General features: G+C 47.6%; 1 protein-coding gene across 5 annotated transcripts; it reads right to left on the bottom strand.

The window, feature by feature from the left end:
• Nucleotides 1-1,913: 1,913 nt before the first annotated feature.
• Nucleotides 1,914-26,335, bottom strand: TBCEL (tubulin folding cofactor E like). 5 transcript variants are annotated; one of them, XR_015222880.1, is made up of 9 exons: nt 26,297-26,327; nt 22,339-22,488; nt 19,931-20,070; nt 15,962-16,143; nt 14,647-14,903; nt 11,950-12,076; nt 11,392-11,508; nt 2,627-6,435; nt 1,914-1,930 (listed from the first exon to the last, which is right to left on the bottom strand). XR_015222880.1 is itself a non-coding variant. In XM_086626999.1 (8 exons), exons 2-8 carry the CDS (start codon nt 22,469-22,471, stop codon nt 6,117-6,119), a joined length of 1,275 nt encoding a protein of 424 aa, XP_086483125.1. In that variant the 5' UTR covers nt 22,472-22,488; nt 26,297-26,335; the 3' UTR covers nt 1,939-6,116. The 5 variants fall into 5 exon arrangements, 4 of the variants coding, with proteins under 4 accessions (XP_086483125.1, XP_086483123.1, XP_086483126.1 ...); XM_086626999.1 differs by lacking the exon at nt 1,914-1,930 and having other exon boundaries at nt 1,939-6,435; nt 26,297-26,335; XM_086626997.1 differs by lacking the exon at nt 1,914-1,930 and having other exon boundaries at nt 1,939-6,435; nt 22,339-22,485; nt 26,297-26,313.
• Between the last annotated feature and the right edge of the window lie 1,664 nt (nt 26,336-27,999).

Genomic DNA, 27,999 nt, shown 5'->3' with positions numbered 1-27,999 from the left:
ACACAACTGAGGCCCCCTGCGCTGAGCACCTAGCAGGGATGCTTTTGTGCCTCGGTGCTCGGTGGTGGCTGCTGCTGGGCCAGCATTTCCACCCTTGCCAACGGGCTCTGGTACACCCTCGCTGACGGTGCACGGGACCACAGCTAGCCCCAGAGACCAGCACCTGCCAAGGCCTGGCAGGCTGTAAGCCTCAAACCACCTTACAGGGACCAAAGCTCTTCATCCGAGCCCGATCTGTAGCCTGAGAGAAGATTTCTGCTTTGATTTCATTCACATCAATGCCAGATGAGGGAAGAAGAGGGAGGCAGAATATCAGCTGAGTGGTGACAGATGCAATTGGTTTAGCCCCGATGGAGAGCTGACTTTTCCAGCCTGCATGAAGGCTCCGTCAAGACAGGGAGTGCTCCAACCCCAGCAGTCTGCCATGGGAAAACAACCATGTTCTCATGGACAAGACCCATGTTCTCACAGAAAACACTACACAGCACAACCTTCTCAGAAGGATTTTTCCTTCTGAATTTTTGCATGGGGGCCTTTTGGTACCTGTTTCCCCTGCTGGGAGGTAGGTATCCCTCCTGAGCTCCCCGTACACCCACTCCCCACCCTTCGTCAGGAACGGAGAGGCAACAGGACTGCCAGCAGCCAAACGAGAAGCACCTAGAAGCCCAGACATTTTTCCAGGATCCTAGGTGCTCCTAGAAGCGTGTTTAGTTAAGTTCACCCCCGAGGTGCCAAATCTTACATCAACAGTTTCTTTTAGTACATCAGGGCACCAGGTAGTACATCACCTCCACAGCAAATCCCAGAGTTTGCTTTCTTGTTATCCTCCAAGCACGGCCTTGCTAGCAGGAAGTTTTTTTTTTGTTTTTTTTTACTATATTTTCCCTTTTTTAAACTAACAACTACATTAGGAGAGCAGGAGGATTATAAAGCACTGGCTGATCTTCCGGGGGCAGATTACTTCCAGTCTGCCACTCCATGCACCCTGGCTCTTCCTCTCCTTCCCATACAAATTTTAAAAGTTACCAACTACACAAAAATTAATTGACTCTTCTCATCTTTGTTTTGTAAGACAAAGAAAACTGGTGAAAATAGGCTTCTCTCTGCTCCTTTGGCATTTTAATATTCTGTTCCTGTTCATCCTGGGCAAGTCTACACTGATGAAGTTTGATTAGGTTTCACTGTCTCTTTGGGGAAGACTTTGTCTTCTAGGCTATTTTGGCAGGGGATGTCCCATCATGCAGTGTAGAGCACATCAGAGCTGAACAACCAGCCACTTTTTTTTTTCCTCCTAGCAGAAAACTTCCTTCCCATGCCCGCCCTCAACAAAAAGCGAGCATTAAATGATAAGACACGGGGGTCTCCAACTACTTGACCTCAGCAGGCAGTGCCTTGTCGCTTTCCCGTTTCAAGGAACCCAGCCCAGCTCAGGAAAGACACCCTGGCATGGGGTTTGCCTGGGAGCTGTGTCCCGTCTGGAGGGGCATCTCCCTCCTCCTGCCTCTCCCCCCAGGGCCATTCAGTTCAGGCCAGCATGGGCTAAGCCCATGGCTACTGCTTTAGTGAGCCATACTGCCCTCCCCATCAGCAACTGCAAACATTTCCTCAAGGGTGAAGCTCCTTTTAACCCCAAGACTAGTCCCACCGAGGACACGGAGCAAGTAACCAAGCGAGCTCGAGCCTTGTTCCTCACCTGGAACTGAAGATGAGTCACCGCCATGGAGAAATACAGTCCAGAAGAGGACAAGGTCTTCCAGCACTGCGACTTCTCCTTTCAACAAGTGGCATCTCGCACAAGTGAGGTGGCTGTGCCCTGCTCACCGGGCAGACAGCCGGCACGAACAGACAGCAGAACAAAAAACTCTCAGCAGCTTTCACTCTCCCGAAGGTGCGCATGAAGTGTGCGGGTGAGACGGAGGGAAACGTTTCGCTTCAGGGAACACAAAAGTGCAAAGCTCGGGTTTTGTGCAAAAACTTATGTAAGTTTATTGAACTGGTCCAAACCAATTACCTATTTGGCCTGAATTCCACCGCTAAGTCTGCGAGCAAACCAAAGGCAAATTGTGGGAGTGGGAAGTATATTTCCCATGAGAGAAACCAGAATAAAAAAAATGAGATGGACTTACAGTTCTTCCTTTTTCTTTAAACTTACATATGGATGCATGATTAACAGGGAGCAAGAATAGACCTTCATGTTTAAATTATATTTGAAGTTTCCAGTAACTGCAGAAAAGCAACCACAGAGGCAAAGGCCCAAGATGGCTGAAGCCCCTCTAACGTTGCTCTGGGGAAGGCGTCTCTCTGCCGCCTACAAAGTGCCACATTCAAATGCGGGAGGCACAGCTGCCAGGAATACATATTTTAGCCTCTGGGCTGCTTTCGGCACCTCGTTTGCATTTTCAAATCCGCACACGAACAGAACCTAGAGAATCTCATTTACAAGCAAAAACGTCAACCGATGGAGGCAGAGCCGCACGTCGTCTTCTTCAGACTACAGACCTGAGTAGGTGAGGGCAAACCAAGAGCCTCTTCCCAGAAGCAACGAGCACCATTAGGCACAGTTCCTCCGAGCTGCTCCACGTCACCGCGGGCCGCACTGTATCATCTGCCACTGGGGTGTACGCACCTCCCAGTAGAAAGGGTTACAAATCCCACCGAGGGAGCAGAGGACAGTCGCCACGCCATGCATATTCATAACATCGCCGATTAAGCGATCTGCTTGAAACATCTGGTCAAAACACGGATATTCAATAGAAACGTATCCAGAAACGCAATGGCACAGCATCTAATCTCAACACACGGAGCCGTGTGACACTTTGGTATATAGCTGCCACCTAATTCCTTCCGAACCAGGTGCTCTTCCCACTGCGCAGACTGCTCGCGGCAGACTTTTATGCATGAACTAGCACGAACAACAAAACAGTTCTTGACAAAAGTAGCCCTCCGATAGAAGGACACAAAGCTAGAGAAGCTTGCAGATCCATTTCCTTCTCTCAAAGGAACGCGACAGACCCAGGGACCTTTTGCTAAAGTGGGCATATATCAACAACACTGGGACACAGACCCTCATGACACCGCATCGATTTAAATCAAACCTCCTGCTGGCTCAGGACCCTCCCAGATTCTCGGCACCCACCATCAGCCCCAAACCTCCCCTCTCACTCAGAGCCCTCCCCTCTGTCCCAAGACACGGTCCCCTGTTAAGTGGTAACATGGCACACATGCAAGACCCTTTCCCGAAAGGTATTACAAAAGTAAAGCGAGCTGACTTGGGATATTTTGCCACACCAGTTGTGTGCCATTTGGCCCTACTTTCCAAAGTCAATCATCTGGAGGCAGAAACTGTCCCCAGGTTTTGGACACGACTCCTTCTCCATGGGAAGCAAACCAAGATTTTTGGTTTCTACCCGACGAGTGCTCTGCTAGCTGCACAGAAGGTGAGTGCCTTGAGAACAGTGTCCAGAAATAACCTTCCCTCGACAAGGCGGCGATATTCGTACCATGACTTTTGCTGACCCCAACAGACCAGAGGAGCTGGTTTGGATGTTAGCACCGAATCTCTGGCAGCTATGTGGTGCTTGTTGACCTCGTATGCCAGTAGGTGTTCTCTTCTTCCACCTTCCAGTTCCCACCAGGTCCACTGTCAATAAAAGCACGATGTACTGACAGTTCTGAGCCAGCGTGGCAACAGCACCGTGCCCTACAGAGACAGGCTAATCTTTTGTGGGCGAACAAACTTAAAAGCACATATTTGGGTCTTCTTTCATATCCCATTCAATTCTTTAATGGTCTTTGCTTATTTCTTTCTCTAAAACAGAGACATTTAATTGTGCTGAGGAAGTTGGTCAATAGTTACAGCATCTCATTAATACCAGTTACAATGCCATAAACATACCCACATAGGCAATTACTGCTCTCTGTAGGTTTAGGTCAGAGATACTTTTGCATCCCAGTCGGTCGCTTACTTCTGACAGGGCAGCGACTGAGGGATAACCTACTTAAACTGTAGGTCCAGGGGAGAAATAGGCTTCTAATATTAAATAACCATATCTTCATAAAACTTTGTTTTATAACAAAATATCTTATTAAACACAACCTTTCCTATGCATATGTATGTATATATCATACAGAAGTGTTGGCTTAGGAGTTCCGGTATAAGGCAGCAAATGCCTTTCACTGCCCAAATGGAATATACATCTTCAGTAAATCTCTAGCTTATAAAAGCATCCTCTTATCTTACACTGCCACCATCTCCCCACTCTTCTGCTTTACAGATACCACGGCTCTGCAGCTGTGTGCTGCAGCCTCTATGCTACCTGTGGTGAGTCTTGCTCCGTTTCCTATTGCTCATCTCAACAGGGCCAGGAGATAGACATTTTTGGCAGGGGGATGAGACACAAATCACTAATTTGTCTTAAATCCTCCCATTTTTAATCACTACTCTGGATGCAGAACTACTCCCCTCTGAATGATCCCCACGTCCTGAACCTGAGGACTATGAGATAATACTTCGTCCCCTCCCCGTCCTAACCCACCCCACAATCTACATAAAACATGAACAGAAATACACAACTCCAAGAATATAAAAGGAGCTTGGTGATGTGGACAAAACATCAGAGGAAAGAAAGTGCACGTGGGGACAAGGGAGCATTTCAAAATCAGGGTCAGAAGTTCACATGTAACTAGAGCCCTCACCGCACAGCTTCAAAAACTTTTATGCAACTGCTTATAACTAGGTAATGTGAAAAGTCTTCAACTTGTCAGGGGGACAGAGGAACAAGAGAGGACACAGGAAAGCGAAACAAGATATATAAAGGAAGGAGGATTTCATCGCAAAAGGAATCTGCTCTGCAGTAGAAAACGGGGACTAATTTAAGCAGCAGCACGCAATGCCTAAGAGATGCATGTGGGGAGAAGCCAATACAGATAGTGAAAACCTGCTTTACAATAAACATGAGTCTAGTTGCTTTGTTACTTATCTTCTAGAAACTGATCCGAGCCAACACGTTCTCCTAGTTCGGACCCTAAGCAGGGACCCCACAGCCAGGAGCCCCTGGGGAAAGTGCTAGGTTTCATTTCTGGTGCAACAGCAACAAACACAAACTTCAACTTCACTCGTACTCTCTCCCAGGAGAGCTGTTTTAGCCATTCCACTTTCAGTACAAACTGGTGCAAGGTTAAGCGCATACTGGAGGATCTCTTCAGCATCGTGGGGATGAATCACAGCCACTGGGGAAAACCTGCTCTTCAACTCCTTTTTTGGACCTGTTGCTCTAAAAGCTCTTCCAACAAAATACCCATCCACCGCCTTCCAAAATTCACTTTGCAGTGCACACAGTAAGGGTCTCTTTGCCTCCAGACTGCCAGTGCCACAGGTTACAGACACTCTGTGAGATAGGTACAGAAAACAAAACTTTTTTCCTCAAAAAAATCAGAATAGGACAGCGTGGATATAAACCATGCGTTTTGAAAACAAATTGTTTCTTTCTACAAAGGTCTCTTTCTTTCCCCCGTTTTGTGCACTCATACAAACCAAACCAGTGGAGTTAAGTGGATGCACTAAGTACCTGAGCTTTGAATCAAGTGGAATACTGGTTTAGATCTTTTCAGTGAACTCGAGCACAACAAAAGGTTGAGACAGCACCCAGCTGCAAAAAAATACTTCAGCAAGTTCGAGCCACAGCAGTATAGCTAGGCCAAAGGGCGCTCTGGTGGAGTCAAAACCCCAAAAATTTAGAAAAAGGAAAGAACAGGTTAAATTCTGCACCGAGCTATCTTCTCCCTTACGGACCCCAGCATTCTTTAGCTTGAACAACTGACCATTCATGCCAAATCACGAGTATACCGGAGCTTCGAAGAAAACATCAAGGTATTGCACACACTGAAACACACGCACTGAAGTCAATTGCCACCTCAAGGCCACCTGCAGTGGATGGCGGGCATGGTTCTCAGATCAGGGCACTTCCTCTGGGCTAAGAAATTACCTGCTACAGAAACGCAACCAAACCTCAACCAACCAACTGAAATAAAAACCTTGCAAAAACTCCTTAATGCATGTGTGTGGGTGTGTGGGGGCATGTGTGTGCACCTGCCTGCACTCACAAGGTCAAAGGAGGCTATTTCATTCTGGGCTCCACATAAATTTTATCTCCATCCCGAATGCCGTAAGAATGCAGTGCTCGTGAACTGTATTTCATCTCCTCAGGACCAAAAGGAGCTTCCTGGTCCAAGTAGAAGAGCAACATGTTGCTCGTTGACAACTGCACTACAGTTTTTAAGTGCTTCTTCAATTCTGCCACAGTCTGATCAAGACGGATCGACATCTCTTCCACCTTATCCTGGAAGTGAACCTCCACCTTCACGCTGCTCTGTGGCCGAAGATCCACAACTGCCAAGGGCTCCAGCTTCCCGTACTTCGTGACCAGCTCATGATACCTGAAAAATTAAACAAGTGAGGGTAAGCGCCGATTCCAAGGCACAATTCGTCTAAAGCCCAGAACTCTCTGATGACAGCTAAAACTGGAACCCAGACAGCGACGAGCTGTCCTCATCCTCCATGTCAGTGACTAGCTGGCATATGGCTCTTCCGAAACATGTCACAGTTTAACCGGTGCTTTCCTCAAGGTGGGAAGGATTGATGAGGCTCTCAAGAGTAAAGAATACTGTCGAGCTAGCGTTCAAAGCCCACAAGCACATGCCTCTCTCCATGCAAGTCACCCATCCAGCAGTGACTAAAGGAAAACCGCAGCTTTCTTCTCCATTTGCCACCGAATCTCTCATACTTTGGGGAGCTGAGTGTTCTCCACAGGAGACAACATTCACCCTGATTCAAGTCTGATGATCTGAACGGACATCCATTAGGAATAAATCTGGATGGTATGAGTCCTGTTTGCCCCCCTGCCAGCATGACGCTTCACAGAGCACACAGTGTTTCTCAGGCAAGATGCTGAAAAGGAGAAAATAAACCCCAGAAAGCCCACCCACTCCAGTCACCTTGTCTCACAGTCCTCGAGCTGAACCACTGCACTGACATGAACCCAAGTGAGTGTCCGACTGAGGAGGTATCTAGCTGAGGAAGATGAACTTACCACTGACATGAGACGTTTGAGCTGACTGGTCTCTAAACAGCTTCCAGAAAAAAGCTGAGCAGTGAAGCTCTCTACTGGGCTTTGACAATTTCAGAAATCTCAGCCGAGGCTGCAGAGGGATTTTGAAGAAAGAGAGGATGCTACGCTTTCAAGAGTCTATGCCTCCTGCTCCACTGAAAACACTTCACTAAAGAGTGCCAGAACCAAGCAAGTGAGCACACAAAGGATATGGCCCTCAGTCCAGATTCCCAGTATCTGTGGCTTCATGGCCTGACTGATTTTCAGACATTCCTGCTGTTTTCCAAGGAGCCATCTAGGTCTCAAATGTTATACTCCACAGAGCACGGGATCACCAAGATCACTGAATCAGGGTGAGCTGCCGCACAATTTGGAAGTTGACAACAAACAGGGGACTTCTTGCCAACTGATCCTTCACGCCTACTCTAAAATAACATGGGATTTTTACTAGCAGAGCCACATGCTCCACTGCCACCTTCTCCTTGGAGCCAAGTTCTCTGATTGTCCATCACAAGGTCCATCCCGGGCAGCCATCCCCTGCAACCGAAAGCTCGTCTCACCCTCCCACCACCTTCAGCAGGTATCGCTCCTCTCAGGCAAGGCTGCATCTCCCCTGCCTGGCTGGGAAAGAGGGGAAACGGCAACACAAGACACAATGTGACTGAAATGACAAAGACCGAGAGCTGCTGAGAAAAGGTAACATTTCAGAGGCCCTCCACTCTGCGCCGTACAGAAAGCTCTTTTTGTTCCCAATCCAAGTCCGAGCTGAATGCCATCAGTGCTGTGTCATGGCCCCTGTCGAGAGATGATGGGACCTGGCAGGCCAAGTGACCCCAGGGAGTCCTGCTGAAGGCAGGAATGTTCCTAGAGAACAAGAGACCCTCTGTCTGCTGGGAAATGAGGTAAGGGCCGCAACGCACTAGGATTTCCCCAGTCTCACGGACAAAATGAGCCTTCACCAGAGCAGAGCGTCCAAAGGCAGGCTGGTGCCCTGCTCTCACAGAAACCTGGGTGATAGGATCAGGTCTATTTATTTGGAAAAGCCATTAGTGCTGAGAGGAGACAACGCGGTCCCCGTATTTTACCCACTGGGCTACTGCCTGTGGTAAGAGCAAGCGCCAGCCGTGTTGCCGACGGGGAGGATTTCTTTGCGGCACAGTTTCCGTCACAAACTGCAAACATTTCTCAGGTGCTGACCAGAAGTACTGCCATGATTCATGCACTAAGGGAAACTGCAGTGAACTGGGCTGACAGTGGGAAGAGTTTAAAGAGGAGGACAAATTTCAAGCAAGCTGAGAAGTCCTGTAAGCGGGCTACGATTACCCAAACGCGTGCTGTAACTATGCGGAGGGTCAGGCAATGTTGTCCTAAATTTTCTCATGTCGAGGAAAGGCAGAACAAGCTTCGCAGCCTGCTGCTTGTATGCTAGCTGCAACCTGCAAAGCAAGTTAGGAGTCTGGATGCCTGACTTCCCTCAAATCAATAAGGACGAAGGCACACTGCTCACATGGCTCTTTTGTACCCCAATAATAGGCACCCTGGAGACTTTTATAATCACTCCTTGCAGCCTGGCAGACGCTGGCTGCCAGAGCAGAGGATGCTGAAAAACTGAGCCTGGCTAAAAGTGTCTGTGATGCTCTGCAGATAAACAGCTGACCAGACAAGCAGAGGACTCATTAAAAACCCACAGACACAAAGACGTCACTCCAGAAGACAGCCAATATTGGATTGCACACTCGGAGCTCATTTCTAACCCACGACATCCAGAGAGAGAAATTATTCTTTCCATTTCCCTCTCTATCTGGTCCCTCCAAGCTGCAGCACATGAAGACAGGCAACGCAAGCAGGGGGTTTGCCGTTCGCTTACCGCACGCTACACCTCAACAGTCTTGAGGGGGGCTGCTTACACTCCTAAGTTCTCCATGCCCGAGTCTGTCCTCCTCCTCCTCCGCTTGAGGCAGCACTGCAATGCAGGTGCTGTACCCCCAGCAACAACATGCGTGTGTCCTGATTAGATTCTAATTACAAAGCACCTTCGGAGAGACCACACCAGATTTGGGAGCAAAGAAGGGGAAGCTTTAGCAACACACATACACAAAAACCCTCTGCAAAGAATGCCACTTTTCCCTTTCTACAAGGGCTGCTGCATACAGATCCAGGAACTGAAACTCAGCCCTCAGCGCGAGGGACACTCTCAGACATCTGCAGCCTCATTAGAAAATAGTCTGTAGTGGCACACAACTCCTCCAGAACAGAACAACCCTCTTTAGTAGCTGCACAAGTCCCTTGGAAACGCTGCACAGATGAAGGGATTCAGACAAAGAGCCCATTGACCATGAAAAGGGCAGTAACAGTGTTTAAAGGTTAAGAAATCAGAGGTGGAGGTAATTCTCCTGTATCTTACCAAAATAGCATAAAGCTGGTCAAGATCAGCCCAGCTTTTTAGGATGGGTGAGATGTTAGTAATTTCTTACATGAGCTCCCACCTAGAAACTGGCCCCAGTTGTGTGTGGTACCGAGTAACTATGTGAGTGCACATAACCTGTTCCCGAAGTCCGCGTCCTACCAGTAGCACCATGCCTGTCTAAAACCTATACCCCACTGTCTCCTTCTCAACAACATATGGGTCCTGGACATGCAAGGCACCTGTCACCACAATACCCAGAGACGCAAGTCCAGCAGGAAAAGATTCAGAGCCTACCAGCTATTTATTTACCTTCCCTCTTGTGCGCAAATCCTTCCTCCTGAGCTCAGGGTGGCACACCCGTTCCACCAGGACCAAAGGGCTACTCGCACCTGAGCTCCCCTCCCAGTCTGCAAATGAATACACCGCGTCCAGCACAAGGGCCTGCCTTGCCTTCTCCCGCTGGTTTTCTGAGTTAGCCCAAGCCCGGTTTGCCCAAGGCCAGGACTCTGCTGCAGCTGCTGGACTCAGCTGTCCTGCTGTTCTCCCCTTCTAGAGCCACAGAGGCAGAGACATGAAACAGTTTTCTTAGAAATAAAATGTTAGGGAATATAATTCATTTTGGGATCAGCACCATGAGTTTGCAGTCCCTGTCTCCCCTTCCCCCTTCCTCTCCCTTGCATTCTCCACCTCCGCTGCTATCTCTTTCAATATTTCTTTCTATTTTTCTACTTCGAGGGCATCTAAACTTACAAGCCAGGACTTGTCCTCAGGAAAAGGCACAAGAGGGATCACCAGCTGTCTTGTCTCCCCGATTGCATTAGTACCCTTCGCCTCTGAACTAACTCCAATATGCCTCTAACAAATACTATAATTGCTGGACCTATTAGTAGTCACACAAATAGGTATGCCCTCATTCCCCATTCCAGCCTTTCCATGCCCTTACTGTACTGGCAGGTCACATACATAGTGCTTTCAAAAATTAAGAGACCGTTTTGCTTTTGAAAAATAAGAGACATTTTAGCTAAGAGTTAAACTCAGGGAAACACTGACCACTCAACGTAAACACCGACCAGATTCCGTTCGCACCTTTGTCATCTGTACCGGGCCACAGCTGTGACCTTCTCTGCCTCTGTCTGCTCCCCCAGACACACACACTCCCTTGTCCTATCCCCTTCTGTAAAGAAAGGACTCTGAAGCTTTGCTGTCTGAAAAGCGTGTGAGGGTTCTAGGGCAAAAGACATGTAAATGCAGTGGCCTGATGCTCCATGATCCTTCCTCAGCCCATTAGAAAGCAGTAAGTAAATGCTGGCACAGAGAAGATACTGACTGAACAGCATCTGTCAAAGTTCATTAGTTTACCAAGATTAACGGATCATTGGCCATACTTTTTTGGCAAAGAAAAACCATCAGACTTGTGATTTGCGGGCCTGAAAGTGAGGGGACAGCTTCCCATCACCAGTCACATTCCACACACCAGATGGTCAAGAGAATTAGATGCCCCGGCCTGGCACCGGACAGCACGATCTGTGCTGGCTTTTGGGGACTCCCAAACACAGGTGGATTATGAAGCTAGCCGTCGGGGAGGCCAGGAAGCAATGAAGATCATGAACTGAGCAGTCGTGTTGTTTAATGGCACTTGACGGGGACACTTTAAGACCAAATTTGACTCAGAAGTGATTCTACAAGTCATCAGACAACACTTTACTATAACGACATTAACTAAAACAGATTGAGAAAGGCAAGACAGGAGGAAGGTGAGGGATGTTTTCTCATGGCACATCCTGGACTTCGTATGTAACATCATCTGTTCAGTCACCTTTCCTTCTGCCTTGCTGCCCTTCTGCCCCTGCTCTCCATTCCACGAGAAAGAATTCATACCTGAATGGGACTTCCTCCTCAGGGAACTCCATGTAATATCGGATGAAGAATCGCTCTGAGTCCTCTCGCTCTCCATCAGCAACGATGCTTCCGTTGAGCTTGACGATAGATGGCAACCTGCATGCAGACACCAAGAAATACAGTGAGCAAGAACTGAAACCCAGACAGGGTTGCCATCAAAAGCTACGTGCCACAATATTAACACCAGGAAAATCCTGCCAGATAGCTTATGCCTTGGTCCCCTCAAGAGAGAGGGTAAGTTCCATGCAGTTTCTCCAAGCACATTCAAAACTAAGCATTTAATTTCACCACGTATGTGCATCGCATACACAGGCATGTATGAGACTCCAAAAATTCTCTGAGAAGTAGAGAAGTTTGATCTGACATTTCCACTACTCCCACTTCCCCACACAACAAAAAAAGAAAAAGCTCAAATCTTTCTGAGCAGTGAATTGATAAAAAACTCTATCTCCTAACAACCTCTTCCTCCAATTACCGGCTCCCAGCCACTCATTGCCATGTAATGCTTCTACTGAGCAGAATAAACAAGCAACAGACCTGGCTATTAGCAGCTTCCTGCGCTCCTCAGTGGTGTAGGACTGCAGCAAAGGGATTCCTAGCAATTTTACTTCCTCGAGCTTGGGAAAAGAATTTAACTTGTCAATGTCTTCCCAGCAATGCAGACCTGCTCGGAAGAAAAGACTTGCTTAAACAAACAAAGATAATACATCATGTGTCCGAGGAGATCAGCCAAAGACCGTATGTGACAGGTGAGCGTCAGCTGCTGTTTCTTTGAGAAGTCGGCTGTTTGCTCATGACGCTCTGCAAAGTATCTCCTTCATTTGCTTACAAGACAGAATAGTTTAAATTCTCTCATGCTGTTTTGTAAGTCTAGAAGGATGATCTCCATGGCTGATTAGGGAGCTTAGGTTTTTATGGACCATTCAGTCTTTGGCCTCACTGCCGAGGACCGACTAGCATCAGTTATGATGGCTCCATCTATAAAGGGATGCTGCCTTAAGTAGTATTAAAGCCATCAGGACTTCTGTCATTCTAGGCACCACTGCATAGCCATCAAACAGCTTTACCTTGCATACGTGACCACCTAGGGTCCCATTTCTGTGCACGACCCAACGGTAAAACAGTCCCAGAAGCCATCCAGCCATTTAATGAAAAAGGCTTTAACTCAATTTCAGCCCCTTCACGACCTGACATTTGGGATAACAAGGCAAGCAGAGAGGGTAAAATAAAAAAGCTGAGGATTGAGCAATAGTACAGCTGATTACATGGTGAGATCAACACTACTCATCTTTGCTTCCCTTCGCTGTGACTGTGGAAATGTTTACCACGACACTTTTCTGATGACTGTTCCAGAAGCTTACACGGCCAACATGAGTTAGAAAACTGCTTTCTCTAAACAACATTCAACAGCTTCACCCATAGTGAAAAAACAGAAAAATTACTGGTTTAAACAAAATCAGGGGTCTCATTTGAGCTAAGCCTGTCAGAAAATGCCAAGTTCAAACCCAAAACGTGTGTCACAACCACAACTCAGAAGAAGAGGCTCTTTTTAGAGCAGAAACAAACCTCCTTAACGTATTGCAGCACTGTGTGCGAGGCGGGCAGAGAGAGTTTCCTTTCCCTGTAGCGCTCGAAACACCTCTGCCAAGGTCATCTATGGCTAAAACCATCCTCTGAGTATCAGTATCAGCCATATTTACGGACAAACTGAACAGAAGCTTGTGACAGAAGAAGAACTCTTCCACCTCATCTCTGAGGCACAACGTCACCACAGAACGCCCAGTACCTCTCTGAATCATGCCGCTCTGAAAGGGCCAAAAGTTCTCGTAGCTGGGAGCAAGCTACTGCAGACAGACAACCACCTCTGAAGGAGAAACTGCTGTCAGCCATGGCACCCGCCTCAGCAGGAAAATCTGTTCACCCCCTTGTGACCCCGTTACGCTATAACTTCACTGAAAACCACTATCTTTAGCTCGTCCCTGATCTCCACTAAGCTAAAACAGGCTGCAAAAAGAGGTGCCAGTCTGGAGTCTGCACGTGACAAAATTCTGGAATGCTGCAGCTTTCCCTAAAAAAAAAAAAAAAGTTTAAAATACTCCTTGGGATTTCTACTTGACTTTCAGCTCCCAAAACATCAAAATGCAATACAGATCCAGAGTTCTTAAATACCTGGCATCAAAATTGCAAAACTACTTACCACAGGAGCACTTGCTCCTCTGTGAGACAGTGCTTTCAAATGCAGCTTAACAGGCTTTTCTTCCTCTAGTTTGCTTTAAGCTTTTATTACAGGGATTCCTTGATGCTTACATTGCAGAGCATGTTAATATAGTACCTTCTACCCTGGCTAACACTTAACTATTGCTTGTGTAGCATATAAAGCTGTAAAGAACAAAAGATGATGACGCAATAAGTACTCCTGAAGAGGAACTTCTGGTGTATGCATCATGTCACAAACAGGTCACAGCCCTCAAGAGCTGCCCTGCACCTCTCTCTGAGTACAGGGTGCCCTTCCCGATATGCCAAATGCTTATTCTCTGTCTGGAGCACTGGCTGAAAATTCTCTGGGCTGTAGTGTAAAAGCAGCCTCGAGCACAGTCTGTGGTGAGCTTCTAACAACTGAGCACGGATGACAGACAGCTTTTGCTGGTGAATGCTCAGCTCTTGCATGCCACATACCTACACGTGCGCTCATTTTACCTATGATAAAACAGGCAATAAAAGGCAAATGGGATTCCTTCACCCCCTCCACTGCCAGACATTTATTTATTCTTCTCCAGCCAGGAGCACCTGAGGTAGGGACAGGAAACAGAGGTCAGTGCTCTTCAGTACGCCTGCTTGCGTGGCCCTGCATTAGCACTGTTAGGAAACTGGACTTCAACATGATAGGTCTGTCGGGCCCAGCTTTATCAACAGCTTTTCAATTCTGCCAAGAAGCCAGGATAGACTGGGACAAAGGTCACCGGGCACTTTCTGCTACAGCAACAGAACTATCCCGAAGGTTTAGGCTCCTGCTCAGCACTTCTGCCTTCACCTGCCCCCTCTCATACTCTGCAGGAAGCAGTGCTGACTGCAGGCTACTTACTGCTAACACAGGCCTAACCAGCAACCACCCCGAGGCCAAAGCTTCAAAGAGCTCATAGCAAGTGTGTTTTTCACCTACTCGGGAGGAGAGACTCCCATCAACCGCTGTCACTTACGCCGAGAACAAAAAGCATACTGCTTCCAGGCTCTCACCTGACTTGTGCAAATTGATGGATCGCAGGTTGGGGAACAGTCTTGCTAGAGAATCTTCTGACTCCTCAATGGTCGTGAGGTTGTTGTTAGCCAGGATAAGTGTGTCCAGTGATGGAAACATAATTCCCAATTTTCGAATTTCAGTCCAGTCTTGAAGATTATTGTCAGTTATGTGGAGTAATTTGAGAGACTGACAGCAAACTGGAGAACAAGACACTGTTTCATAGTCATTAAGGCACAAGAAGAGCTCCTCCAAGCTGCACAGGGGAAGAAAGATCATATCACCATCTCAACATACCTTGAGAAATGGCTACCCTCTCAGGAACAGGGACATACATGCGATTTCAACATGACTTTCTGTAATGGCTCTTATATGATTTGAAACCTTGGTGTAGAGAACACCTTCGATGACTCCAAATGGAGTGTTTCAACTATGCCTCTCATCCCATCCATAAACTTCTTCCACAGATGAAAAACACCTCCAAGTGTTCCCCTAGCCTCCCAGTACTAATTGTGCAACAGATTGCTCAGGGTGGCGTTCCACATTGGTGCCCAATAAGTCACCAACCCAACTCCAATGGTCACTGGTACCTGCTCTCAATGCTCACCAATTGATTTTAAAAAGATTTTTTATACAAACAGATGATACTTTTTTTTCCCCCCACATCACCGGTTCTGCCAAAGGTTCCCATTAAAGAAGAACAGGTCCCACTAAGTTTTCAGACAACTAAACTAGCTCTCCTAATCCCAGGGAAGTATACATTGGCCACACAGGATATACTGCTGTCATCATCTCCACTCACAAAGCCATACAAAAAGGAATCCGTTATCAAAATGAAGCCACCGAGGACATTGGGGGAAGCAGAATGCCACTGCCAAGGTGGACCATGGCCAAGCCACAGAAATCAACACTTCTGCACAGAAAAGCAGGATGAAGTATTACTTGGCAAGCGGCCAGACCCTCAGTCTTACATCCCATTCAAAAGCTATTAGTACAGGTATGCACCGCACCATTTATTCTGTAGTGACTCAGAGTAAAGTGTGTCATCTCCTACATTGCTGGGGTGATTATCCATCTCTGACATTTAGATTTGGACAAGATGCCCCGGGCTTTGCAGTGCCACACAAGTTCAGCCTTTCAGACAATGTAAAGCATTCAGCTAGCCAGGTCTCAAAGAAAAAAAAAATCCCTTTTTCTCTACCTGTCATGTTTGCATCCTCGCACCCCCTTCATCCCCCACCATGTGATTTGATAAGCCAGCCTTGACCTGCGTGCAGTGAGCATCCCTTTCTACGCCCAACTCCCCATGCTTACTCTGGTAATTCCTGCAGGATTGTGTGGACTGTTTCCCAGGAAGCTTTGCTGTTGTTGAGCACAAGTTTGCGAACACCAGCGAAAGACCCAGCACACCTTCTCTCTAAAACGGACAAACTGAGAGGGTTGGAACTCAAGTTTAGAAACTCCAAGTGGGGAACGTTGGACACAATTTTACTGACCTAAGTGGGGAGGGAAAAAAGAGAAAGAGAGAAATGCATATCAGGCAGTAATCAGACCTCATACAATAATATCCCGTCTCTTAAAAGGCAGCCCTTCGGAATCACCACAAGCCACAGAAATGATATGGAGAAAAAGAATTAAGGCTTCTGGATAACTACCTGTAATTCATACTCCAGCTATTCACTGATCTAGATTGATTGGTTAATTGCTCATTCACCTCAACAGTTCATTTAATTACACCCTCGGAGCAGCTTGATAAGAGAAAGCCAGTATCTTGGGAGAGTCCATAAAACCCACCTCACCACCAAGCTCAGGCAGCAGCACGTTAAAGGCGCCAACATGCCGTACCTCTCTTTCAGCAGGGAGGCAATGGGCACATCTCTTGAGTTTATGGCCAACGCTCTGATCACTTGCTCAGCTTTCCACTGCTCCCCACTAGCCACAGACCTCACCATTTTGCCCAACGTAAAAGACAGCAGCTCATGGCACATGGACAATGAATTTCTTATTTGATTTCATTACGCTGAAAACAGTAACTTTCCAACAATCAATCCAAATGTTCAGGTAACTCTGCTTGGGGCTATTTTCCCATTTTGTGTGTAGTAGAGATGTGTACCTGAGAGCAAAGTGGCAGAGAAGTATGGAAGAAAGGTAGGGAAGAGAAAGAAAAGCCAGAGACAGTGATTGTACAGCTCTGGAGTGCAGGATACATAACAGTTTGAGTGACTGGGGTAGGTGCTGACCTAGATACTGCTAATACACAGAAAGATATGGGAACAGATGATTTAGATGATCAGTTTGTAGTCATCTAATAATGATTAAATGAACAGAACAGCCGAGCATCATCAATTTCTTAAGAAAACTTCACATCAATCTAATTTTCCCCTTCAACCGGGTAACTGATTCAGTGGGAAGTGGTATAGAGAATGAGCTTTCGATGCCATCCGCACAACAGCTGCACCAGCAACCGGGGCACTCGGAGTGCCCAGGACAGCACTGTAAGTTATGGGTTCAATACAAAGCTAGCAGACGTACCGAGGGAGTGCCCTAGCAGAACATTACTCTTTAGGTCTTCAGTTATCAGAATAACTGAACGCTGTGCGTTTTCTTATTCCGTGGGTGATACCACGGTGGGAAAGGCTGCCATCACACTGTGGTACAAGACCAGAGGCCAAAGCAAAGCCACCTGAAACCCGTAAGACAGAAGTTCACTTCAAGGACGGCCAAAGTACTAACATTTGGGGAGAGACATTCATCCAGAAAATAATTACAAGTCAGCAAACAGCTGGCTAGAGAGCTCCACACCACAAAGCGATTGGGATGGCAGGAGATGGGGCAGACTGTGACGTACACAGGTCAGTAACAGGGCCCAGTTGCAAGGAAAGGGCAATTATCTCATGTGGAGGTTGAACTCAAGCGTTGCATACGTGATGCTGGAGGTAATTAGTCTGCCTCACTTTGCACTGAGATGAAGAAGCCTCAACTTAGGTGACGTTATGTTTTGGGCACTGTGCCTTAGGAGTGAAGTAGACAAATGACATCAGTGCAAAAAAAAGACAGGATTTAGAAAAAATGGCCTATGATGAACGATTGGAAGAACTGGACTTTTTCAGTATCATACTAAAATAGGAAAGGGAGACACAAAAGCTCTTCTTTGTGAATATAAAAAGTCGTCACATAAAGAACAGCAGCAAATGCTCCTCCTCCACATCTGCTGAGAACAGGGCAGGGAGCAATTGGCTCAAATTGCAGCATGGGAGACTTAAGTTACATCATTTAGACTACGAGGTTATTAGCTAAGCATGGGAACAGGCTACCTGGGGATCTGGAATCCCTCTCTCTGGCAGTTTTTGAGAGTCGGTTAGATTTTTATCCGTTGCGGATGGGCTATGAAAACTTAATCCCATCTCAGAGGAAGGGGCCAAAGGACACGGAAGGCCTTTTGTTTCCTGCTTTACTGAGGCTCCTGCAGAAGCCGGAAAATTGTGCCGTCCAGGGCAGCCTAAACAGACTGAACACATTGCAGGGTGCAAGGCACGCAGCTTGTGAGTGACGAGTGTGTGTGCAGCTCCCCCAGCTGCTTACCAGACACGAGGTCAGCTCCACTAAGACTAAGAAGCAGAACAAGGAGTGGAGAGGCAGCACCTCGTCACTGTGGGAGGGGGCCTTTCAGGGTCAGAATAAAACAGGTCAAAAGACACCATCCCAGTTCTTAGAAGATACTCTTGGTGGACGAGAAGCTCAATATGAGCCGGCAATGTGCTCTTGCGGCCCAGAATGCCAACCGCGTCCTGGGCTGCATCAAGAGGAGCGTGGCCAGCAGGTCGAGAGAGGTGATTCTCCCCCTCTACTCTGCCCTCGTGAGACCTCACCTGGAGTACTGCGTCCAGTTCTGGAGCCCCCAACATAAGAAGGACATGGACCAGTTGGAGAGGGTCCAGAGGAGGGCCACGAAGATGATAAGAGGGCTGGAGCACCTTTCCTATGAGGACAGGCTGAAAGAGTTGGGGCTGTTCAGCCTGGAGAAGAGGAGGCTCCGGGGTGACCTTATAGCGGTCTTCCAGTACCTCAAGGGGGCCTACAGGAAAGATGGGGAGAGGCTATTCAGGAGGGCCAGTTGTGATAGGACAAGGGGTAATGGTTTTAAAATAGAGGGAGGTAGATTCAGATTGGATATTAGGAAAAAATTTTTTACCATGAGAGTTGTAGAACACTGGCACAGGTTGCCCAGAGAGGTGGTGGATGCTCCATCCCTGGAGATGTTCAAGGCCAGGTTGGACGAGGCCCTGAGCAACCTGATCTAGTTGGAGATATCCCTGTTCCTTGCAGGGGGGTTGGACTAGATGGCCTTTGAAGGTCCCTTCCAGCCCTAACCATTCTATGATTCTATGATTCTATGCCCTGATTTCAAAACCATCTTCCCTGGCTCCAATCTCAACAGACAAGCCTGAGAGCTCTCTCCTATCCGCTGAGCTAATACCCTCTAGGCTAACCAGGAAATAACAGGAGCAGGGAGACCTCTCTCACTTCTGACTTTGCAACCCCCATGCCAGAGCTGGGACATTTCTGCAAACACTGCGTTCACAGGCACAGGAGTTTGATGATAATTTTTAAATTGCACATCCTGTTCTTTTCCATGTATTTCCAACAATAAACACTAGCATTAACAGCAGAGCATAAGCCAGTGAGGAACTGTTAGCAACACTTGAACAGATTGTGATTGTTTTACTCGTATTAAATTGCATTTATCTAGTGTATTTCATCCAAGCACTTCAGAGGATTTTACAAGAGCATTTAAAATTAATTGATAAGACCTCAGAAATATCCTTTGAGATAAATGTTTTGCAGACAGGGAAACAAAAGTGGAGAGAGAACAAATACCTTGCTCAGCAACACAGAATTGGTGGCAAAGATGGGAATGAATTCCCATTGCTCAGACCTCCTCAGTTCTTACTCTGCTAAAAACTGCACTGCTCATTAACCTCTTGACATTAGAAATGCCAGTACGCGTGCTTTGCACCGTTAAAAAAAAAAAAATATTTGTCACCCACAAGCCAAGATCATAAGTTATGAGGTAAATGGAGTGAGGTGCCCAAATGGATTAAATTAATCACATTTATTGCCCAGTTGTTGTCGAAGTAAATAAGCATCAGCTTCGAAGATGAGGAAGAAGACACAAAAAATGGAAATCTCTCTCCTTTAAATGAACGATTACTCTTATAACCTGCAATGCATTTATAGTCATAGCCAAAGGCACTGAGAAAGATGCACATGTAACCATTTTACCTCATGCCAGTCTTCCAGTTTATTGTCAGAAAGATCTAGTTCAGACACATGAGCACAAAAGGCAGCGATTTCATTCTCATCCCCTGCACAGGTTATGCCACAGCTGTTCAGTACTAGCACGCTCGGAAGATTGAGGCGATCTGAAACGGGGAAAAAGAAAAAATGCCCTCTAGTCAGCATTGCATCGCTTGGTTACAGAATGTAACAACAAGCACAAACACACACAACATTCAGCAAAAGACAATACCTACCAGTAATTCCACAATTTGCACATATTTTAGGATCTCAGGATAAACACGGATTTTATGACAAGTGACCAACATCAATCAAAAAGTCTTCCTGTATCTAAACATGAAGTACCACTCAGTACCAGTCCTCTTCAGTTATCACATGCATTTCTGCCCACGCTGCAGCAAGGACAGGCCAGTCCTTTTTAGTTTATAGTATGTCTCATTATCAGCTCTTGCCAGAACTTACGCTCTTCCCCAGGCATCTGCGACTGCAGATAGGACACGGGACTAGGTAGACTGTTAGCTGCACAGAGTTCCACTCCCTTATCCTCATGTACTCAGTCCACTGGGAGTGAGTAGCAGTAAGGATGTATTTAAACATCTCTTTTCCAAACTTTCCCTTTTCAGCAATGTAGAACGTTTAGCATTCTTACACCCAAGAAAACCTTAGAGGTCTTTACTCTGCCTTTTACGTTTCTGCTTTGGTTTTGCTCTCATTCCTTCTCATGCAGGTAAGCGTTCTTGCACCTATTTCACAGTCAAGGAGTTGGATCTCAATCACAGCCTGATTTGCTAAGGCCAAAATACGGCAGAGTTAAAAGCTGCGGATTTGTACGAGGAAACCATTTTAACACAAGAAATCCACGTTTAGGCAAGGCAAGGCATCAGTCTTACACTCTTTCGCATACAGTACAGCTCTCCCACCTCTGTGGTGTATCAAAACTCTTAAAATTTAACAACAAACTTTTTCCTAAAAAGGTGGCTCTCTTTCTCTCTACTTAATACTTGACAACTACACAACTAGAAAGGAATTGTAGCAGCAGACAATTCTCTGAAGTGACCTGAATTTTCCAGTTTCCTGGCTCATTAGCGTTTGGCTTCTTTAAAGGATAGTGTTGTACTTTGGGAATTAGTCATGAAGTCCTTGTAAGTCATGTCTCAGTCACATTTTAAGAGTTACAAACATCCTCTTTTCAGCATCCAAACAGCTCAGGCAAGCAGGTGCTCACACACAGGAGAAAGGACATGGACTGAATATTCCATCAGGCCAATTTTCTGTTTGTGTTAGTTTTGAGCGACATATGGTATGTCTTATCCTCAACTGAACTCAGGCCCTTTTTTCTCCTCTGTCAAACTGAGTTACTGTAAACTTCGTCCAGCTTAATTCCGTGGCTATTTTGCCCTTTGGGGCTGGTTATGATACAAATTGACCTGACAGAAATGTAAACTACTCTTACAGACCAAGACGGGCAAGAGGTTCCACAAAGAAGGGGCAGTTCTGGTGGGATAAACATGAACCTCTGACTCATCCATACAAACCAAGAATCACACACTAACATCAGAGCATGAGGGAAGACTAAAGGGTGTCAAACGGATCCAGTTCGAAAAGCAGGAAATAGCGACACAGATTCCACAGTCTAGGAGATTCAAGGACACAGATGAGCAGCATAGCGCTTCAGACACACATCTGTCAAACTCCCTCAAGGCAGCAAGGTCAGAAGCAAAGGGGAAAGAGGATTTCTCCACAAGGTCAGTGTAAGCACGGTCAGAGAGCATCTGATGCCTTGAGAAGAGTGCCGAAGCAAACCACAAATTCGAGTCACTCGTCACAGAAGCAGCCTAGGAGGAGATTCGACGCCGCCTTGCTTGGCTTGAAATACGGTCCACTCCTGTGTACCAGGACTCCTGTACCTGCAGGCATCCATGCAAATTGATGGCACTGCGTGACACTGCTAGCATGTGGACCGACCTTGAATTTAGATCAACTGTAGTGTGTTTGTTAAGCCACTTCTGTCAAAATACATGTTGCTACAGCCACTAATAAAATAGTATCACTAGTCTGAATAAAATAAGCTTCAGGGACTGCTGAACCCTCAAAACTCAGCACTGCACAGGGCCTTATTTCCATCATTCACTGAGAGGATTCCAATTCTATTATGCTGACAATGACAGGGGCTGGGAAACTAACTTGTTATTTTTACAGCAAACGGTTCAGTCATCAGATCAACTTTCTGCCTTTGTCAGATTCCAGTCTCTCAGCTCTTCAATAAGAAACACGTTCTAATACACCATGCTGTTTCTTTTTCTAGGCAATTCTTGTTTCAACATAAGCCAGAACAACCAAGAAACCGACCCCACCTAGAACCCCGCAGATACTCAGAAAGACCAGAACCCTACCTTTCATAGGTGAACCTTGCGGAGTTGCTGGGACATGCACCCCCATACCAGGTCCACGACGATAGGGGAAGTTCTCAGGGCTGTATTTCTCACAAAGAACTTGCATGAAACTCCTTCCGCTGGGCTGGTCCATGCTCCCTTCTTGGACTTCTAGTCAATACAGAAAAAAAACAGAGCATATAAACAGTCAGCAACTAATAATCACCTCCAGCAGTGGTCTTGGAAACACAGGACAGGAAATGACCAGCCAGGTCATGGATTGTACTTCTTCTGAACTGCAGGTTAGTCTAACAGATCATATTTCAGATTCGAGATTACGTTAAAACATTACCTGAAAAGAAACCAAACCCAAATAGAGGGCCCAAGCTACACAAACATGCTTTTAACCACACCATTACCGGCTAAGTACAAGACCTCCTTGCCCCACATGCTCTTACAGGATAGCTCCCAATATGCCGCAGGCTGCAAAAGGTGACTTCTGTACCTCACAAGAGGACTGTGAGATATTCACGGATATTCTCAAATACATTTCCAGGGCAGCAAGGAGCGGAAGGAGTAGAGTTGTTTATGAGTAAGAGATGGATCGAACAGGCGTTTTCATCCTGTAATATCCCTCTTCTCTACCTCAGGACTTTCAGTCTAGATCAGCTTTTTGGATGAGGAAAAAGGAAAAGGAAAAAGAAAAAGGATCCACAGCTCTCTAACTGTTTATAAAGAAACACTACGCAAAGCAGGTTATGGTTTTATTTCTGTAAAATCAGGCCACTGCTGTAAACAGCCTGGAGCTCAAGAGCCTCTGCTAGCAAGACTTCCATCACTTGGCCCACAGGGTGTCATGGACATACTCGAGTTTGACAGTAAGCTCACTCAGGACACCTCAGGGCTCTCACCTTCACTGACGGCAGTGGCTCGTTCAAAGCAAGCGTTAGCCTCAAGAGGAGCATCATCATTTCTCCTCTGGCATCTGCAAAGAACTACAGCTCTTCTGTCCTGCTTGTGAACCTGGTCTTCTACTTAGAACACAACTGCTGTGTCATGAAACACTCTTGAGCACACATGAGCGCATCGTTTGGCTGGTCCAAAAAGCAAGTTTTGCCAATTCAATTTTGCAGCTGCTAATTTATCTGGACGATAAGCATGCCCTTCATATCTACGCATGCCACAGAACGGAACAGCACAGGAAAACGGACCCACCACATGGCAGGCTGCTGACCTGCCTAGAAAGATATCAAGTGCCAGCTGGAAGTATACTTGGCACAAAGATACCGCCATGGTCAACACGCTACTGTACCCTCAGTGGGACTAAGCTTATCTGTCCTACTTGCCTGCACATACTCTGAACTTGGTGTTTTATGGTTTCCTGGATACTGAAGGAGTCGAGCCTGACAGATGCACAAAGAAAGGGAACCATGTTGTTCCCAGGTTTCACAGAGGTCTTGTACTGCAAAGCAGGGCCTGCTGCCAGTTACAGACAAGAGGAGAGATCCACAATCCACCCGTTCTAACAAGGCACGAACCTGCAGGACTGAACTGCAGATTTCCTACAGCATACAATTAGTTACGGAGCAGTGTTTTCACTAAGCACTGCGTACTCGCCTTTCGAGTATGCCAGCAAAACCCACCTCACACAGGCACGCACATTCTGCACACAAACCTGCACCTCCAGAACTCCTGCTGGGAAATCCACACTTTGGACTTCATGGTGGGGCCACGTATATGTTAAAAGTGATGTTGGTAACCAAAGCTGAATTAAAGTTTCTGCCTGCTGCCATAGCCTTCCCTTTAGATTTAGACAGATATAAATAAAATCCTGAACAAATGTGATTTAACTAAGGTTCAGGATCCCTTTCCTGAGAATCACCTGTTTGACAAGCTCTACTTTACTTCTTCATGAACTTCTAAAATATCTCTATCTCAAAGGGCTTTGGTATAATAAAAAGCAGGTTGACTGAAGCTTGTCATAATTTTCATACTATACATAAAGTTATGTCACAAATAGAGACTTAAAGGATTAATCTTACATAAACAAAACCCCCTCACACCTTTTTCAGTCCTCAACAACTTGGTTGATCATTTCTCAAACTTCGCTTCATGTCACTAGTCCATCTAGAATCAAAAAAGAAATCCTCAAATCGAAGTCTGTATTAAGAACAACGCATTTAACTTTATGCTAAAACATTCCCCGTGCTTCAGGAACAAGTTGCATTGATAGCCAAGGATTTAGGTTGAAAGGCCTCATTCCAGAGTGGTCTGGGAGCTCATTACTGTAGGACAGATGGATACTGCTTTCTAAACACAGATTCAGACCTACTAGTTTGGAAATTCTGGAACTCCTCCATGCATAAAGCTTTCCGTCCTACACATTGCTTTTCTGTCAACTCTGTTCCTCTTTATCTGCTGAGCAAACATCAGCTGGCAATTCCACATGAGGCAGTCACCTTAGCACCACATAGGGGCAAAAACCAGTAGGAGAGCAACCCAGAACTGAGACAAAATCCTAATGACAGTCATGTTCATCAACTCTGAATCACAAGCACTTAATTTCTCAAGCTTTACCTTTGCAAGCCAATGCCATCGCCAGATGACAAAAATGTCAGGTGGTGGGCAGTCACCTTTTCCACTTCCCTCCTTGTCAGATTTCACATTCACCATAATCACACCTGCCACACGTGTGGCTTCTCTGCATCACTGCAGTTGCTAGAGAGCAAGGACAAACAGGACATGCACAGAAAGCATGACACATTTCAAGTGAATGTTGTCTGTACGAGTGCAGGACAGGATGACCTGCAAGGGGCACATTTCTGAGTGTTTTCCTACTGACGACACGAAGAACAATTCATGTCCTAAAATAACTTTGGGTTTTCTAAATGACAGCGCAGATTGCAAAAGATGTGCTCGTTCTTTGAAAGATGTCAACGAACAGTCTTTGTTGTCTATATTTAAACGCTCCGCTGGAGGGCTGTGACACACAACATGGCAAGTGCCTGCAAAGAAGAGCGTGACCCTGACTTGAGATCCGAGGGAAACCCAGCAGGCTGCAGCAGCTGGTAAGTGACGTGAAAGGAGAACACTGGAACTGACAGGAAAAATATTTCTATCCTTGCACTATAAGCCTATGAGGAGAGTTAGAGACCTCTCAGAAGAATTACATCATTAATGACATTCTAATGAATTCCAGTGCCACTTGAACACCTCCAGAGCAGGTCCTAACCAGTCATAAGCCTAACGCGTTTTGATGTTTGCACACATCAAAAACATGACATAAGGAACCAACACCTGTGTAAAAGAAGATGGTCTGTCCTTCTCCTCGGACATGATTCAGGGGAATTATTTTTTAAGTGATCTTGAGAGACAGACGAAGGAACACTATCAGGGAAGACAGACTGACCTCAGAGCCACCCAGGCAAGCCACCCGAGTGCAAAATGCTGCCGAGGACTTCATCAAAGCCAGCACAACTACCTGCTCACCACCCACAGCACCACGCTTCTGGAAGCAGCCCCCGCTGATGGCAGGGACACCAGCCACACCAGGCACGCCACTTCACGTTCTTCTGGCCAGGACCATGACATGAAGCTACCGCACCAGCAACCCGCCCAGGGGCTGCTGGAGGAACCAGCTCCCCCGCAGCAGCCGGCAGGGACCGCCCGCTGGTCCCTGTCGGGGCTGCTGGGCCGCACGACGCGCGTTCAGCCGCGCCTGGCCCGGCCGGGTCCCCGGCCCCCGGCCCCAGCGGCCCGCCCCGAGCGCTGCGGCCTCCGCCGGCCCGACCACCCCGAGCGCCAACGTTACACGGCCCCTGGCTGCCCTCGCACGGCCCGGCCGGGCCGGCCCCGGCCCCCCGCGGGTGACAGCGGCCGGCCCCGCCCCGGCAGCACGACGCCCCCGCCGCGCAGGGGGCCGGGGCCGGCCGGGGCCGGCCGGGCCCTGCCCGCCCCCCGCCGCCCCGGCCCCGCTCACCCAGGCCCGGCGGCCGCGTCCCGCATTGACCCGGAAGCAGCTCAGCCGCAGCCAAACATCACGTGATCGCTCCCGGTCACGTGGAAGGCGCACCCCCGGTTGCCATGGAGACGGCGACGCCCCCGGCGTCCCGGTCTTTCCGCGGCCCGGCGTGCACCGCCCTCCTCGCGAGGCAGCGTCCTCTGATGTCACCTCACCTCATCCGTGACGTCAGACAGACGATGCTGCGATCCCCGCAGCCTGGGAGCGAGCTCCAGGGCCTCCCGTGGGGCAGCGGTCACTCCCAGGCCGCCCGCCATCCCAGAACCCCGCTGGAGGGGCAGGAGGGGAAGCACAGAGAAATTGCAAATCCGTAAGTGTTGCATGTTCTGGACATGCAGTGCCATGGCACACGCCCTGCATCCACTCGTCCGGCACCTGCGGCCCTTTGCTGGCAGTGCCCGGCTGTGCATTACCAGTTTGCCCATTTCTCTCCCGCTTACTGGCTCAGTGGGGGCACCATCTTGTCTGCAGTGGCTGGTTACAACCTCGGAAGGAAGGATGATAAATCACGCGGGGAGTCAGGCCGTGGCAGACAAACCTGCCCAGCAACGCGTCTGCCTGGTTCCCCATCTCCGTCCTTGCTGGGATTACATGATAAGAATCACTGCCTGAAACACGGCCTCTCCTTCCTACCGCGGTAGGAAAGCCTGGAGGAGAGCTGCATTAGTCATGGCCGAATAGCTGCAGTGCACCCACAGGTGCTCCCTAGCCTACAACATCATCAGGACACCTTTATCCTGTTACATACCCCGATTCCTGTGCACTTCACCTAGGCAGCAGAACACAATGGCAGCATTGTGGGTGCTGCCCGGGTGGAGGACAAGAAAACTTGTTCAGCATCAGCCCGGGGGGGCGAGAGACTGGTTTAACTCCTGCTCTGCCACATATTTCCTGCCTCACCTCAGACTGATGGCATAGGCTTGTGCACACAGACCTACAGTCAGGAGACAGACAACTCACGCTAGGGCAAAGAGGCAATTCTTCTGGGACCCCCAGAACTAAACCAGTTTGACCAAGGATCTCTCTGCAGAAAACATCCATCCCAAGAGGCAGAGTGAGCCTCGGGCAGACCATCGCCAGAGTTAAGAGCCATCAGCACATTACCACATTAGCCCCATCTGCAAAGTTAAAAGCTGCATTAGGCTTAATCAGAGATGCCCCACACTATGACCACTCCTAAAATCCAGCTATTCTGTCTCCCGTTCCCTGCTTCTCCTTGGTGCTGGGACTTAGTTCACATACAGCAGCTTTTTAAATAAAGCATTGGGTACGTATCTTCAAGACACTGGTGGACTAAGACTGATTGACTTCCCAGCCTTGCCTGATGCAGGATTATGAAATAGTCACACTCCTGCTGTACATCCTGGGCCAAAGGCCACCATTGCCACTATGTGAAAGGGTTCAGGGTTTTCAAGCGGCACCGTCCAAATGACATACACTATCTCCTTGTAATTCAGCTGTGTGTCACCCTGTCATCCCTGGACTCCTTGCAGCAGAGCACTGGCAGCCCAAGCTGTCAGTGAGGAAATATATGCATGGCTTTCACAGGCCTGATTTCCCTTTAACAGAGACAAAAACACTTTGGTGTTCTTTCTTATTACCCTGTTGACACAACACTGGTTTGGTTTTGTTCCTATGTGGGCCAGCACAGACAGATGAAC

The sequence above is a fragment of the Tauraco erythrolophus genome, chromosome 26 (assembly GCF_009769465.1).
Source record: "Tauraco erythrolophus isolate bTauEry1 chromosome 26, bTauEry1.pri, whole genome shotgun sequence".
Lineage (NCBI taxonomy): Eukaryota > Metazoa > Chordata > Aves > Musophagiformes > Musophagidae > Tauraco > Tauraco erythrolophus.
Note: the sequence above shows the minus strand (reverse complement) of the source record. Positions and strands in the feature narration are given on the sequence as shown.